This window comes from Ooceraea biroi, chromosome 14 (assembly GCF_003672135.1).
Source record: "Ooceraea biroi isolate clonal line C1 chromosome 14, Obir_v5.4, whole genome shotgun sequence".
Classification (NCBI taxonomy): Eukaryota; Metazoa; Arthropoda; class Insecta; order Hymenoptera; family Formicidae; genus Ooceraea; species Ooceraea biroi.
In genome coordinates, this window is record NC_039519.1 from 1,658,845 (window position 1) to 1,670,742 (window position 11,898).

Genomic DNA, 11,898 nt, shown 5'->3' on the forward strand with positions numbered 1-11,898 from the left:
GGTGTGCTATCGAAATAGGGAAAACGAAGGCAACGGGAAGTCTATACGGAGGATAGAGCGCGAGACCGGAAATGAAGATAATACAAACTAACCTAAATCATTGCAGAGTGGCGCAGGATCTATTATTTAAATCTATGATAGAATCTAAGGTGGAAATTGCGATAATAGCGGAACCGTATAACGTAAGCAAGGGAAATGTTTACGCGGATGCGGACGAGCGACCAGCGATATTTTTCAACGCGAAAAATTATGAAAACACGTGCAAAATACTTACCTAAATGGAAATATAAATCCTTGGACCCGAACCTGATGGAAGAAAGCATCCTACTGCATACCTGGAAAAAAAGAAACGATTTTCAGAATGTAGAAGAAGGTAGTAAACGGATTGGAAAAATACTTACCCAAATTAACGATGAATCCATGAAGAGAGTGCAAGGCAGCCAGCGAAGATCGGTATACTGGTGGAATGACGCGGTGGACCTGAAAAGAAAAACATGTATAAGCACGATGAGGAAATATCTACGGACCAAAAGGAAGAAGGAAAGGATCTCGGAAGAAAGTTTTAATGCGGCATTAAACGAGTATAGAGAGGTACGGAGTAAGTTAAAAATAGAGATCGAGGACTCAAAAAGGAAAGCCTGGGAGGAGCTCTTGGAAACTCTGGAAAAGGATCCATGGGGAAAGCCCTATCAGGTGGTACTTAATAAACTAGCGACCGGTAGGAATGCCTGCGAAGCGTTAGATATATATAGTGTAAATAGGATTTTAGAGGTTTTATTTCCAAACGACGAAAATATTGATGTTAATTTATTACCGCGTGATGTCGATACGAATGTTAACTTATTAAATTGTGCCGTTGAAACTAATTTATTGAACCGTGAAGTGGATACTGCAATGCCTGGAAATGTACAACTAGAAGAGGAACTAAATTTGGTTGGCGAAGAAGAGCTAAGCTTAGTGGTTAAAAAGATGATAACGAAGGGTCGCCCAGCGCCAGGACCGGATGGAGTGACGAACGTGACGGTAGGAATGGTTGCGAGATTGGCGCCGGAATTATTATTAAACATAATCAATACTTGTATACGAGAACGAGCAGTTCCCACGCAGTGGAAACTAGCAAGACTGGTGCTTATTCAAAAACCAGGAAAACCCGAGGGAGAACCGTCTTCATATCGACCGCTATGTCTACTTAACGAAGTTGCAAAGTTATTCGAACGAGTAATTCTACACCGAATTGACGCCTACATGGAAGAAAAGGGACCAAAAATTTCAAAAAATCAGTACGGATTTCTTAAGGGTAAATCTACGATTGACGCCATCACCGCGGTTAAAAGAATTGTACAGGAAGGCACGGCAGAAGGAAAGTACTGTTTGGCATGTAGTATAGATATTAAAAACGCGTTTAACTCGATTCCATGGGGAGAGATAAATAAAATGATGGCAAGCAGGGGCTTTCTGGAATATATAACGGCAATAATCAAAAGCTACCTAAGTGAAAGAACACTACTATGGATCGACGAAGAAGGAAACATCAAATACTATCGCATGGAAAAAGGGGTGCCGCAAGGATCGATATTGGGTCCTAGATTGTGGGACTTACAAGTAAACCTATGGAAGTGTCACTCTCCGATTTTTCTGAAATTTGGATATGTTATAATACATGAAAAACTAAGGGACACGTATTTTTTTTAGCGGCGGAAAAACATATTTAGGGGGTGAAACGATCCCCCAAAATGGGGGGTAAAATGGAAAAATTGCGATATCTTTGAGACCAGTGAAGCGATTTTAATGATTTTTGGTATGAAAGTATCTTTCGATAGAAGACGAAAATCGGCCTAGGTATGTTAGAAGGGGAGTGAAAATTAGGGGGTGAACTACCCCTAAAGTGACCAATTTCTTGCTGCACAAAATCAGTTTTGATCTGATCGAAGTAAAATCTATTAAAACTTTAAGAGGAAAGCTAATTAAGAAACACGTATTTTTTTGTTTTGTTTTATATAAATATTCAGGGGGTAAACAATCCCTAAAGTGCCGCGTTCGTTTGGCATTGCGCATGAAACACCTTGTGAAACTATATTTTTTAACTGTTCGATCTTTTTAATATATTGGTTTTTTAAGTCGCTGAATCCGAATCTGAAATCAGATTTTCAAAATTCAATATGGCGGATCCAATATGGCGGACGACAACTCGAAAAATTACTTGAATAGACAGTAACTCGACATGCGACTTTCAAAATACAATAAAATCAACTTTTGACATTTATTGTTAGTTATGTGAAGTGAATTAAACATGTTAAAAATATTAATCGTTTATAACAAAATTGTTTAAACAATGTAGCTAAAAAATGAAATGAAAAATGATTAGAGTGAGTCCCCTTGCCTCTCACTATTTTCTGTAAGGGGACGACTCACTCTAATCATTTTTCATTTCATTTTTTAGCTACATTGTTTAAACAATTTTGTTATAAACGATTAATATTTTTAACATGTTTAATTCACTTCACATAACTAACAATAAATGTCAAAAGTTGATTTTATTGTATTTTGAAAGTCGCATGTCGAGTTACTGTCTATTCAAGTAATTTTTCGAGTTGTCGTCCGCCATATTGGATCCGCCATATTGAATTTTGAAAATCTGATTTCAGATTCGGATTCAGCGACTTAAAAAACCAATATATTAAAAAGATCGAACAGTTAAAAAATATAGTTTCACAAGGTGTTTCATGCGCAATGCCAAACGAACGCGGCACTTTAGGGATTGTTTACCCCCTGAATATTTATATAAAACAAAACAAAAAAATACGTGTTTCTTAATTAGCTTTCCTCTTAAAGTTTTAATAGATTTTACTTCGATCAGATCAAAACTGATTTTGTGCAGCAAGAAATTGGTCACTTTAGGGGTAGTTCACCCCCTAATTTTCACTCCCCTTCTAACATACCTAGGCCGATTTTCGTCTTCTATCGAAAGATACTTTCATACCAAAAATCATTAAAATCGCTTCACTGGTCTCAAAGATATCGCAATTTTTCCATTTTACCCCCCATTTTGGGGGATCGTTTCACCCCCTAAATATGTTTTTCCGCCGCTAAAAAAAATACGTGTCCCTTAGTTTTTCATGTATTATAACATATCCAAATTTCAGAAAAATCGGAGAGTGACACTTCCGTAGGTTTACTTGTTAGTATACGAATATATAACGAACATGCAACTAGGGGAGGACGAACATATGACGGTATACGCGGACGATACAATTGTCTTGGTATTAGCGGAAACAATTCGAGAAGCGATGTTTAAGTTAAGCATGGTGTTGAGCAGGGTAATTCGCAGAATTTGACAGCTGGGACTCGAAATATCGGCACACAAATCTGAAGCTATAGTCTTCCCATCAGAAAATAGGAAAAGATGGAACAAAAAGGTTCATATCGAAATGGATGGAGCACGAATCGAATGTTCAAACGTAGGCATAAAATACTTAGGAGTAACCATAGACCCGTTATGGACATTTAATGCACATTTTAACACGGTAATGAACAAGGCGAACGCGGTCGCCTTTAAACTAGTCAGAATTATGAAAAACCTAAAGGGTCCGAGCGACAAAAAGCGAAAACTCTACGCGAATACTATCTACGCGATATTACTATATGGCGCCCCGATCTGGGCCGACGAGTTAGAGGCAAACAAAAGAATGAAGGTAACGATGAGGAAACTACAACGGAAACTAGCGTTAAGAATTATAAGCGCATATAGGACGGTATCGTATGATGCGGCCGAAATACTCGAGGGATTACTATCAATAGATCTAGCAGCGAAGAAAATGCGAAAAGTGTACGATAGAAAACAGGAGATTGTTACACGAGGGGAAGCCGTAATAGAGCGCGCGATAAATGCTATTAAAAAACAAGAGGAAGCTAACATGATTAGAAAATGGAAGGAACGACTGATGGGAGGGAGCAAATCGGGACAAAGTGTCAGAGAGGCGATACTACCGTGCTTTGAGCAATGGATAGAGCGAAAACACGGCAAGATGACGTTTCATATGACGCAAATAGTAACGGGACATGGTTCTTTTGGGGAATATCGACTCAAAATTGAAAAGAGTGTGAATGAAGATGTTATTATTGTATATCACCGATGGACTCAGCTCAGCATACAATCGAAGTGTGTGCTGCATGGAAAGAAGAAAGAAAGCAGTTAAGGAAGAAAGTAAAGGGATCACTTACCTTAGACAATATAATAGAGGAGATTTTAGAAACAAAAGAGAAATGGACGGCGTTTAGCGTATTCGCGTCAAATGTAATGCTGAAGAAGGAGAAGGAGGAAAGAAGAAGAGAGAGAGAACTCCGCGAGAGTAGGAGATAACGAGGGATAACCGATGGGAAACTATTGGGGAAAAGAGAGAGCGGAGGATGGAGGATCGTGTTTGTGTATATGTACTTACCTATATCAACTATACCGGAACCGTTACCCTGAAATAGGAAAACTTAATTTTTATCGCAATAGGCATTGTTACTTCGTTTATTACTTACCGCACCTGGACACTGACAGACCGGAACAGCACCTGAAACAAAAAAAGAAACAATAGTTAATATACAATATTGAACATATAATAATAGATACTTACCTGCAACACTGGAACGAAACATTTACCTGCAACAACCTATAGACCGGAACACTGGAACCTGAAAGAAAGAAAAGAGATTACAATAAACGCAAAAACAAAAAACGACAATAGAAACGACACAGCAAACATAACTTACAATAGCTATATGTACAATATTTATGTGGTCCTTGTTGATACCTACCTACCTGTGAATCCCACTCCTAATCCTATTCCTACCTTCTTGTTCCTCTCCATCCTTACGATTCTTTGTCCTTGTCTATTCCTGGGGGAGCCCTGAGTGATACAATGTCCGTGCTGGGGCTTCTCTCTGGGGGGATCGGGGGCGAGAGCCGGTCGCGCGTTGGGGTTCCGTGGGGTGGGTTTTCCTCTCCTCGGGGTGGGATTACCTTTGGTTAACCCGGATGAGTTAGCTGGAGGTCGCAAATCCTTCGAATGGAAGGTCGTGGTGGAGTGGTGGCTGGCCTCACTCTGCTACGGGGGGAACAGGCCCTACACGGGGCTGTTGGGGGTTACCTTCAGTGCGCCCTCAACGAAACGCGGACCGAGGGGAGGGGGGCCCTCTGGGGACGTTTCTTCGGCGGCGCTCTCGGGACCCTTGAACCTTGGGCAGGCCCTGTGACGGTGGTTTACCGGGGTATGCTCTGGTTGGCGAGGAATCGGGCCTTGGCCGACTCGCGTCCTAGAGTGAGTCCCCGGACACCCCCGAAGGGTCACCGGACCCGGAGGGATGGTCATAAAGCTTCTATCGTCTAACAAAAAAAAACAAAGGTTTCTCTCCCGTGTGCGCCACCTTGACGTGGAGGGAGGGTTCCCTGTCTCGATGACCCTTGGCGGCGGTACCGATTGGTCCTCGGACCATGGGGAGGCCCTGGGGCGAGGAATAGGATCCAAGTGCGCACAGCCTCCGAAGGGGGCACGGAGCCCGGCGACTCCGATAAGGACCTTTTTCCGTCCCAATCGTCGGTAGGGGATGCGGCGACCCTGACTTCAAACGCCCGGTGGCACGGCACCGCAGGGGAGGATTTCTATCCTCCCTCCGTGCACTGTGGGGAGTGGGGGGTTGTCTTCTGTCCTGGTCGGGCAGGAATGCCGTCTCGGTCAGGGTGGAAGACACCCGCACCCGTGGTTGCACGCCGGTACTCCGGCATACGACGGGAGCGGATTTGTCCACGCGGTTCACGACCGTACGTGGTACGGAGACGGGGCCGTGTGGATCCCCCTCACTCAGTTGCTGCACCCTTGGACGCGGTCCGAGGCGACTGAGTGGGGAGAGCCTGGGGGATGAGAAGCGGGGCCGCTCGGACATATTTCGAGGCGGGGCCCGAGGGGGGAGGGGTCAGGAGTACGGGACTACATCCCCCCTCCTTGCGAGGAAAACCTTACTCTCGACCTAATCTAACACGGTATGCTGGCGCCCACGGCGGGAAAGGTCGCGCCGAGTTGTAGCGACGCTGACCAGTACCGTCCGTGGGGCCCCCCGCGTGGCGGCGCCTTGCACGGTGCCCGAGTTGTCGGAGGCCCGGGACCCCTGAAAGCCCTGGGCTGGGAATTTCCTGGTCCAGTGGTGAGTAAGGGGCTGGAGTCCTGTGCCGGGATGTTTATTTCCCCGGCCCGTGACATCCGCCCACTCCCCGGGGGAACTCGGGGCCCCTTGCTTGCGAGGGTGGGGGTATACCCTGGTGGGCAGGAGCCGTGCAAGGTGGTGGGATAAACAAAAAATGAATGACAATTTAAAGGACGGTGGCAGGAAGGTGGAGACGAGGACGGAGCGGGATGACGGGGTGGAGGCAGCACGGGATGGTGGGCTAGTGGCAGCTCTTCTCACCTCGGTCTTCCCGATGATGTCCTCGAAGAGAGGAGGCGCCGCGGGAGGCAAGATCCGCTTCTGCGTGCCGAGAGTGGAGAGGCTCTCCCCTCTCGTTGTGAAGAAGTGTGCGGGCGCTGGAGCCGGTACGTCCGGCTATGCAACGCCGAAGAGTGCGGCGAGTCAGGCTACATCGCCCGCTCCGTCGCTGTATTCGGTCGGGGCTGCGGAGGCCATCTCCGACACGGAGTCGGAGAAGTCGGTCACGAGCTTTCCGACGAACTAGGGGCAAAAGCGCGGACGGGGCCGCCCCCTCATCACTAGAGAATACAGCGGCCTCATCGAGGCGAAGCGCTCGCTCCTCGTGCTGCAGCGCAAGGAGATGGAGCTGCAGGAGGAGAGGGAGAGTCGCGACTCCCTCCCCCCAAGCATCGTCCTGGCGCGAGGTGCCTTTCGGGATTTGGCCCGAGCGAAGAAGGCACGCATGGGGGAGCTGGCGCCTGCGCCGTCGGCGGACCTCGCGGCCTCCATCGTGGAGCGCATGAGCACGGTCGTGAGGGTGGCAGAAACTTCGGGTCACCTCAAGGGGACCTACGTAAAGGCCCTCCGCGAAGCCTCCCTTAAGGTGAGGTCGGCCCTCGCCGTGCTCATGGGCCGGATGGACGACAGTGGGGCGCAGGAGAACAGCGCCCTCCGTCGTGAGCTGGAGTCCCTGAAGAGCCAGGTGCGGGAGTTGCGTGAGGCTCTCAGGGACGTGGGGAAGGGGAGGAATGTCATCCCCCCGAACGATCCCCGATGAACCGAGAGGGGGGGTGGACTCGTTGAGGTGCCGTCCCGCCCATCCCCGCCACACGAGCGGAGACAAGGAGGGGGAGGGGCGTGGCACACCCCCGCCCCCGCCCCCACCACCGACGCCGCCGAGGACGGATATGCCCTCACACCGGCGTAGGGTGGAGGGCTCGGACGGTCCGGGGGGCCTCGAGGAGAGCATTATAGCGCGAGTCGAGGCCCTACTGGACCGCCGACTGGGTCCGGCCGCCATTCGTCCGGCAGGGCCGACCGGGTGGAGGGGGGGACGAATCCTTCCCAGCCCCCACCACAACCGGCTGGCGGGTGCGTGATGGCGGAATCTGCCCCAACTCAGCCAGGAGCAGGCCAAAAGAAGAAATGGGCGAGGGGAAAGGGCCGTGGGGGCGGTGGACAGGAGGCCACTTCAAACCGGCCGCCACCCCGCCCCGGCCCCTCGTCGGTCCGGCGGGAGGAGCGCCAGGCTCCTCCCCCGGTCCCCCCGGTGGCACCACACGTGGAGGTGTGGTCCCAAGTGGTGGGGCGTAAAGCGGCACGTGCCGCTAAAAAAGGGGCGAACACCCGCCCCGCGGTCCCACCCTCTGGGGGTAAGGCAGGACCAAGGGGGGCGGAGCTAAGCCCGCCCCCCCAAATCCGACCCCCCCAAGGCCGCACTGAAGGTGGCGAAACCGCCTTCATCGGCCGCGATCGGCCTCACTTGTCCCGATGGGCAGTACGCGGTGGCACTCGCGGCCATCAAGGCGGCGATCAATTTGGGGGATTTTGACATTCCCCATAGAAAGATGAAGGAGGCCGTCACGGGGGGCCGCCTCTTGGAGGTGCCCGGCCCGGACGCCCACGGGAAGGCGGACCGTTTGGCGGAACGGATCCGCGCGACCTTGGCGGGCGGAACGGCAAAAGTGGCTCGCCCCACCACGCGAACGGAGTTGACGGTCCGAGGCCTCGAGAACTCGATCTCTGCTCGCGAGGTGGCGGAAGCCGTTGCCGTGGCCGGGGGCTGCAGCCCCACGGCCGTTGAGACGGGCCCCATCAAGAGGGGACCGGACGGACTGGGCCGCATCTGGGTCCGGTGCCCGGCTACCGCGGCATCCAAGGTCGCAGGGCAGGCTCGGCTTCAGATTGGCTGGACGCGGGTGGGGGTAGCGCTGTTGGAGTCACGCCCCCTCCAGTGCTTTAAGTGCCTGGAGGTGGGACACGTGAAGCAGCGCTGCCCCAACAAGGAGGTTCGGGGTGACCGGTATTACCGGTGCGGGAACACCGGCCACCGAGCACGCGACTGCACCCGCGGCGACTCCCCGCTGCCCGCTTTGTGCGGACTTGGGGAGGCCCGCGGAGCTCCGCCTCGGTGGGGCGGCATGCGCCCGCAGCAAGAAGAAGGGCGGGAGGGCTGCGGCGGGAGCGACGGCGACAACTGTGGTCTCTTCCGCGCCCGCGCGGTCCCCATCCCCGATGCAGGTGGAGGAGGGGACGGACGGTGCGAAAAGGTCGGGGGGTACTCCCGTGGAGCCCCCCAAAGAACAGCGTCCGCCAAAACGCCTCCGTAAAGAGGTGGCGGGAGAGGGGAAGGGACTCCCGTCCCTCTCCCCAACTAGCAGTGGACCGGCGGCGGGAGGAGTGCCTCCCCCGGCCGCCGAGTCAACAGGCGGTGGCCCGGAAGTTGCCAGGGGATTGGCCCCCCCCCCGGTAACGGAGCCAGCAGAGCGGTTGGTGGAGGGGACGGGGATGCCTTCCCCCCCATCGCGACAGAAGTAGCCGGGGTGTCTGTGGCCCCGGAAGTTGAGGTGGTTGATCTGGAGGAGGTCGCAATGGCCGATACGTAACGACCGAGCGACTCCTCCAGGCCAACCTAAACCACGCCCGCCGGGCTCAGGACCTGTTTGTCCAGAGCCTGGCGGAGCGTGGTTTTGCGTTAGGCGTTACGGCGGAGCCACATCGCGTGCTTGTCGATCACCCACATTGGGTCGCCGACAGGCGTGGCTCCGTCGCAATTACTTGGTGCCCCGCCACGGGCTTCTCCCCCATGTCTCTTCTTGAGTCTGGGGAGGGGTTCGTGGCAGTAGAGTGGGGCGACACCGCCGTGGTCGGTTGCTACGCGTCTCCGGCAATGGGTCTCGCCGCATTTGACGATTATTTGACCGGAGTGGGGGAGTGTGTCCAATGATGCCTCCCCCGCCCGGTCCTGGTCGCGCGGGACTTCAACGCCAAGTCTGGCGTTTGGGGTTCCCCGCGGACCGACGTCAGGGGCGAGACCCTGGTCGATTGGGCGGCAACTCTGGGCCTGTGTGTCCTAAACACGGGCTCAGAGAGCACCTGCGTGCGTTGGCAGGGGGAGTCAATCGTTGATTTGACTCTGGCTAATCCCCCTGCCGCACGCAGAGTGCGGGGGTGGAGGGTGGAGTCGGGACTCGAGACATTATCAGACCATGTCTACATCTCGATGTCCCTGACTCCACCATTAGGTGTGGTTCCACCCCCTTGCCGCCCGGCCGGAGGCGACCGACCACGGCGGTGGAGAGTAAAGGAGATGTGCGGGGACTCGCTGATCGCCAGTCTCCTCGCAGCGACGTGGCCGGACAGGTGTCCGGCCGATGATGTGGAGGAGAAGGCCACCTGGCTTCGGGGTGTCGTCACGGATGCGTGTGACGCATCAATGCCCCGAGTCAGGGGGCCTCAGGGCCGACGGGCAGCATATTGGTGGGACACAGAGATCGCCGAATTATGGCGATCCTGCGTTCGCGCCAGAAGGCGCTTTTTGCGTGCCCGTCGGTTCGGGATTGCCGCGAGGATTGATGTCGCCTATGGGGAGTACCGGGTAACCAGGGACTCCCTACGGCGGGCGATCAGCAGGGCCAAAGATAGGGCCTGGGATGAGCTCCTCCGGGGCATAGATGAGGACCCGTGGGGGCGCCCCTACAAGCTTGTTATAGGCAAGCTTCGCCCTTGGGCGCCCCCAATCACGGAGTCCTTGACGCCCCAGGTGAGGGAGGGCATTATAGACGCGCTCTTCCCAGCGGGAGAGGGCGTCCCCCCCTTGCCCAGGACCCGCCTCCAGAACGGGAGGCGGAGGAGGTCTCGGGGGTCACCCTGGAGGAGATGGCCGGGGTCCGAAAGAGGCTGCGGGGCGATAAGGCCCCCGGCCCCGACGGGATCCCCGGCAAGGCTTGGGACCAGGCCCTTGAGTTCCTGTCCCCGCACGTGAGGCAGCTCTTCACGAGCTGCCTCAGGAAGAGGAAATTCCCTCCATCCTAGAAGAGGGCCAAATTGGTCCTCATCCCGAAAGGGAAGGGCAAATCTGCGGACGAGCTTTCCGCGTACCGACCATTGTGTTTGCTGGACGATGTGGGGAAGATGTTTGAGAGAGTGGTGGCTTCCCGCATCGTTCAACATTTGTCCCGGAATGGTCCGGGACTGTGTGATGGGCAGTACGGCTTCCGTGAGATCGACCATGGACGGCCGTGGTGGAGGCGATGCGTTATCACCGCCTCCCTGCTTACCTGGTGGATACGGTCCTGGACTACTTCCGGGACCGTAGGATGGAATACACCGGTCGGTACGGTGAAATACGCGGAAGGCGCCTGTCACGCGGGGTTCCTTAGGGGTTTGTGTTAGGACCCCTACTTTGGAACCTCGCATTTGACAGGGTCCTCAGGATTGCCCTGCCCCCAAGCTGCCACCTGGTGTGTTATGCCGATGACACACTGGTGGTGGCCGGGGGCTCAGGATGGAGGGAGACGACGCGCATGGCCGAAATAGCGGTGGCATGCGTGGTCCGTACAATTCGCGCCCTAGGGCTGGAGGTATCGTCTCACAAGTGTGAGGCCATCTTTTTCCATGATTGCCTCCGCGGGGCACCACCTTCAGCCCACGTCATGGTGGGGAACGTCCCTGTCCCAGTGGGGCCCAGGGTAAAATACCTGGGCCTCACACTGGACGGCCGCTGGTCGTTCGAGGATCACTTTGTAGGATTGGCCCCCTGGTTGGAGCGTCTAGCCATGTCGATCAGCCGCATTATGCCTAACCTGGGGGGCCCTCATGTGAAGGCTCGCCGCCTGTATGCGGGAGCGGTCCGATCGGTGGCCCTGTATGGGGCATCCGTGTGAGCGGGCGATGTGGCGGCCACCAGCCGGGCGGACAAATCCGTCCGGCACTTCGAGAGAAGGGTGGTCGCCCGCGTAGCCCTCACATATCGGACCGTTTCCCACAGGGCGGTGACAGCCTTGGCCGGTACCCCCCATCGCTCTGCTTGCGCCCGCGTACGTCGACGCGTACGAGCGGGCCCGGCGGGCGAGGGACCAGGGGGTCAAACTAACGGCCAGGGCCAAGGTGATCCTCGGGCGACAAGCCCAGCAAAGGGCACTGCTCGAATGGCAGCGCCACCTCGCGGACCCGACCGTCACGTCGGGCCGGAGGTTTGCCGAGGCTGTCCAGCCCTGTTTGGCGGAGTGGCTGGACAGGGGATGGGGAGGTGTGACGTTCCGAATGGCTCAGGTGCTCTCCGGACATGGTTGTTTCGGGGAGTACCTGAGCCGTATAGGGCACGAAGTTGGACCACGCTGCCATCACTGCGGCGTGGACCAAGACACGGCGCAGCACACATTGGAGGCATGCCCATCGTGGACAGGTGAGCGCCGTGTCCTGGTAAACAGGATAGGTGGGGACCTCTCC

General features: G+C 54.3%; 1 protein-coding gene across 1 annotated transcript; it reads left to right on the plus strand.

Moving 5' to 3' along the window:
- Nucleotides 1-10,570: 10,570 nt before the first annotated feature.
- LOC105279888 lies at nucleotides 10,571-11,333 on the plus strand. The gene is made up of 2 exons (XM_011339994.2): nucleotides 10,571-10,761; nucleotides 10,874-11,333. The coding sequence occupies exons 1-2, from the start codon at nucleotides 10,571-10,573 to the stop codon at nucleotides 11,331-11,333; spliced, it is 651 nt and encodes a 216-aa protein (XP_011338296.2).
- The last annotated feature ends 565 nt before the right edge of the window (nucleotides 11,334-11,898 follow it).